Source organism: Peromyscus californicus, unplaced genomic scaffold, assembly GCF_007827085.1.
Source record: "Peromyscus californicus insignis strain IS unplaced genomic scaffold, ASM782708v3 Scaffold_7__1_contigs__length_154581171, whole genome shotgun sequence".
Taxonomy (NCBI): domain Eukaryota; kingdom Metazoa; phylum Chordata; class Mammalia; order Rodentia; family Cricetidae; genus Peromyscus; species Peromyscus californicus.
This window is the reverse complement of record NW_026294595.1, coordinates 62,299,605-62,304,282: the sequence shown is the minus strand read 5'-3', so window position 1 is coordinate 62,304,282 and position 4,678 is coordinate 62,299,605. Positions and strand designations below refer to the sequence as shown.

The 4,678-nt window shown below is 37.0% G+C and overlaps 1 protein-coding gene across 1 annotated transcript; it reads right to left on the bottom strand.

The window, feature by feature from the left end:
• Positions 1-1,691: 1,691 nt before the first annotated feature.
• LOC128102231 (olfactory receptor 998-like) lies at positions 1,692-2,636 on the bottom strand. Its single transcript, XM_052725807.1, has one exon. The coding sequence runs from the start codon at positions 2,634-2,636 to the stop codon at positions 1,692-1,694; it is 945 nt and encodes a 314-aa protein (XP_052581767.1).
• Positions 2,637-4,678: the final 2,042 nt, after the last annotated feature.

Sequence of the window (4,678 nt, the reverse complement as noted above, 5' to 3'; positions counted from 1 at the left end):
GGAATACTATGGACAAGGTATAATTGTCTTGGGCCACACATTCAATATACAAACACTAACAAAAACTGACAAGGGAAAAAAGGCAGTCTGCATATGATTTTCATGACATCTTCCACCATGGATAAGCAAAAACTTTGTGAGATATTAGTTTTATTTATTTGTTCCTCCTTCAAAAAAGTCACTTAAAACTATCAAGAAGTTCTCAAGTTTCTGATCACTAGTAAATGAGTATAGCTAAGTAATAAAATGACATTCTTTTTATACATTTTATTTTAAAAGTAAAAGAAAAAAGGGTCACTTCAAACTAGTGGAATATCGTTACTCATGAAATTAACATATTAACATCCGGTTCAATGGTATTATTGTAGTTGCAATGCTCAGTGAAATCGCAAGGTGCTTATGGATATTTTTGTTCCAATTTACACTTAGTGTGTTACATTCTTAAAAGTAGTTGCTCTCAAATGTAGGTGTTGCCAAAAAGTGATGGCATAGATAAGATGGTAGTGAAGTCAAGGATGTTTGTTTTGGGGCAGATAGGACCTAGAAAAGCCTATTGAAGAGGTATTTTCAGAAGAAGAGATAGCTGAAACTTTAAAGTGCTTGCTATGTGAACTTTAGGACCTGAGTTCAGATCCCTAGAACCCACATGAAGACTGATGTGTAGCTCACGTTTATAGCCCCAGTGATTGTACAACAGGATGTGAGGCAAAGGCAAAAAGTTTCCCAGAAGCTGGTAGGCCAGCTACCCTTGATATGGCGGGGGGAGGGGGGGGCCGAGCAACAACAAGACAGCCTGTCTCAAACAACGTAGAGTGTGAAAGTTAACATCTAAGGTTGTCCTCTGACTTTTATGTGTGTGCCAAGGTGTGTACATACACACGAGAGGGCAAGAAGGAGAGAGAAAGACACAGAGAAGAGACAGAAACAGAAACAAAGGGAGCCAGAGACAAGGAGACAGGCATGGTCTATTTTTTCTTTATGTTAAATGATATATTGCAACTCATTGCATTCCATTTGAAAGTTTTAGCAAGTGACATGTTTAAGATAACTGAAGAGAAGCAGCAAATTTTTCAAAACACTGTTTTTTCTGGAAATCTTGAAATATAAGTAGGGGAGAGGAGAGATGGCTCAGCAGTTAAGAGCACTGGCTGCTCTTCGAGAGGACTTGGTTCAATTTCCAGCGCACAACTGTCTATAACTCCAGTTCCAGGGGATCCAACGCCTTCTTTTGGACTCATCAGACACTGTACACACATGTTACACTTACATACATGTGGCAAAATATTCATACATAAAAATAGGTCTTAGAAACAAGTAAGACTACATGCATTTTCTGTACCTGGGACTGTGTTTAGCCAAAATATCAAAACATTCAAATTTTTCACTAGGATTTTGAACTTGCCATAATTTCAGTTTCACTTGGAACACCGCTATGATTTGAAACATTGTGTTGAAAATATGGTTCTCACCTTGAAGATGCATGGTTAACTAAAATCATTTCAATGATCAGTTAAATTCACTAAAATTGCTACATCTGTAAGCTAGTTTCCATCACAATCTGTCACAAGTTTGTGAAACAGTCCGTAATCAGGCAGAACAAGGACTCTCTCGCAACCTCTGTTTCTCACTCTGGCAGTCTTTAATGTATATTTTGCTCCACAACTTAGGTATGTCACAGAGAGAATTCTATTTTAAGCACCTGTTAGGAAGTGCTTCCTCTCCAATGTTCTACTGAATGCCATTTTCACCTCTTTGTTCCTCAAGCTGTAGATGAGGGGATTCAACATGGGGATCACCACAGTATAAAATAGGGAGATCACTTTATTGATATTCAGGGAGGAACTGGCGTTAGGTCGAACGTAGATAAAGAAAAGAGTCCCATACAGGATAGAAACCGTTGCCAAGTGAGAAGAGCAAGTGGAGAAGGCTTTTCGTCTCCCATTGGCTGTCTGAATCTTCAAGATGGCCATCAAGATGCAGACATAGGAGACCAGGATGATCAGACCACTGAGCACACCTACTGCTCCAGCCAAGATAAAAAGCACCAACTTATTAATCTGGGTATCAGTACATGCTAGAGACAGCAATGGGGAAATATCACAGAAAAAGTGGTTGATAATATATGGACCACAAAATGGTAAGCAAAAGGTTAAAGTTGTGTGAGTCATTGTACTTAAAATAGCAATGGCATAAGGCCCAATAACCAAAAGCACACAGACACTCTGGGACATAATGAGTGTATACAGCAAGGGCTTACAGATGGCTGTATACCGATCATATGCCATGGCAGCCAGGAGGAAACACTCAGTTGCCACAAAGAGACCAAAGAACCACATCTGCGCAGCACAGCCCACAAAAGAGATGGCTTTTTTCTCTGCAAAGATGTCACATAGCATCTTAGGAGCTATGGAAGAAGAGGAGCACACATCTACAAAGGACAGGTGGCTGAGAAAAAAGTACATAGGTGTGTGCAGCCTGGGGTCCACCCATATGAGAGTGATCATGCCCAGGTTACCCCCCAGGGTGACAAGATAAATGAAGAAAAAGATGATGAATAGGACAATCTTCTGATGGAGGTTATCTGTGATGCCGAGGAAGAGAAACTCAGGCACTGCAGTCTGATTCTTTTCTTCCATTGGTCAGTTGGTATCTGTCAAAAGAATAAGAATTATGGCTTACCAAACCCAGTCAAATGATATTTGAAATCAATGGCAGATTGTCCTCAACAGGTCTATTACAGACAGTTGGTCAGCATTGTTGAACTGAGTGGTAATAAGTCCTAGCTACTAGATCTGGACAGTTGTGCAAAATCTTATGCAAACTTCAGCAACTTAACCCTTGAGCTCTTTGGGATCAGAACACTCTCCCATCTAGTGTTATCTAACTACATTGATCTAACAGTCCCTTTGATTTTAAAATCGTATTTGTAATGAAAATTACTCTCCATTTTTCATCTTACTATATGATAGAATAATGAAACCCCCTAAAGTATTTTAGGAAATAAATCAGCTTGTAAAGTGTTTGCCCTGAAAACATGAGTAATAAAATTTGCTCCCTAGAACTCAGAATCAAAAGTTGAACTTGATGGTATGTGTTTTGTATGGTCCCAGGTCTGGAGATACAAAGACAGGTAGATCCCTTGGGCTGACCCTCCAGCTGGCTTATCCCACTTGGCAAGTTCTAAGCCAGTGGGAGACCCAGTCTTCAAAATCAAGGTGGACACTACTGAGGAATGGCAACTGAGGTTTTCCTCTGGCACACACACACACACACACACACACACACACACACTTTTAAAAATTCTACTTCGATATACTTTTATTGGGAACTCTGTAAATACAACTGGGAGTTTAGGATCCTATACCATATATTAAGGAAATGTTAAATATGGCATCCAATTCTTACTGGATAATGAGAAATATAACAATACTAAAAAGATGTAGTTCACATATGTGTGTGTTTCAGTATTTCCCTATAAAGAGATGTGGAAAATATAACTGCACACTTGGCCAAAAAAAAAAATGAAAGAAAAGAAAAAAAAAAGGATGGCCATTTGGAAGGATAGTAAAACATATGATTTTCATTTAATACTGATCTTTCAATGAAAAGAAAAAATAAATTCAGTATATGATTGGTGGGAAGTCAAAAGTGGCATCAAGGAAAAGAATGTAAGATGACAGATTGAGAAGAAAGGGAAAGGGGTCAAAATTTCTCACAATTGCATTCTTCCAATAAATGATTATGCTGTCGTGGAAGAGCATGAGAGATGCTATCCTAGAGATCAGGGTGTCTGACAAACATTGGGGGCAATTTGTCATGGAAATTGCAAAGAAAATTAAGCATCCACAAAGTTAAAATAACATAAAATTATTTTACATGATTTTCCATATGATCATAAACTTCCTTAAAATCAATTATTATGATATAGGACTGCTACTATCAAATCAAATCAAATAATAATAAAATAAGTGAGATGATAAATTTATAATTGCTTAATGCAGATAAAACCTTCAACGTTATATTTTTGTGTGACACACGGGTCAATAAATAGCAGAAACAATTCAAATTGTCTAGATTATTATGTATGATAATCTATACAAAAATACGTGACTTCTACAACAAAGTGCTCTTTCAAAGAAAAAGCAGTTTCTCACATGACTGGTAATAGTGAAGCACCATACACATTTCAAATAGTTTAAATGACTTAACCTGGATGATTTATTAGTATTATAGTGGTATCCTTATGTTGATGTTGGATGCATTTTAAATGTACAGTTCTAGATTTTTCTTGAGTACTATCCATTGTAGAAATGGTTGGTTCGTGTCCTACATTCTCTTTATCTACCCTCGTGCAACTCCCTATGATAGGTGTGTTAACACAAAGTGTAATATAGATTGCTACAAATTCAAAAGCAGTTTATTATCTATTTATTAATTATTTGAGTGCAAGTTATTTTGAGTCATTCATTAAGTGAAGAATTGTTTCCAATTGACAAATAAATTTATATGTATTTCTGATGTTAGAAAACTATACTTCAATGATGCTTACCTTTTATGAAGATCAACTGAAGCTAACTAATCTCACATACATATTGCTTATTATGGTGTAGACATTTAAAATTCCTCAGTAATTTTCAAGAATGGAGTATACTATGGCTACAAGCATCTCTATATGTTT

Bases quoted from the DNA above. Each gene is read 5' to 3' on its own strand.
- LOC128102231 (XM_052725807.1), bottom strand. From the start codon at position 2,636: ATGGAAGAAAAGAATCAGACTGCAGTGCCTGAGTTTCTCTTCCTCGGC.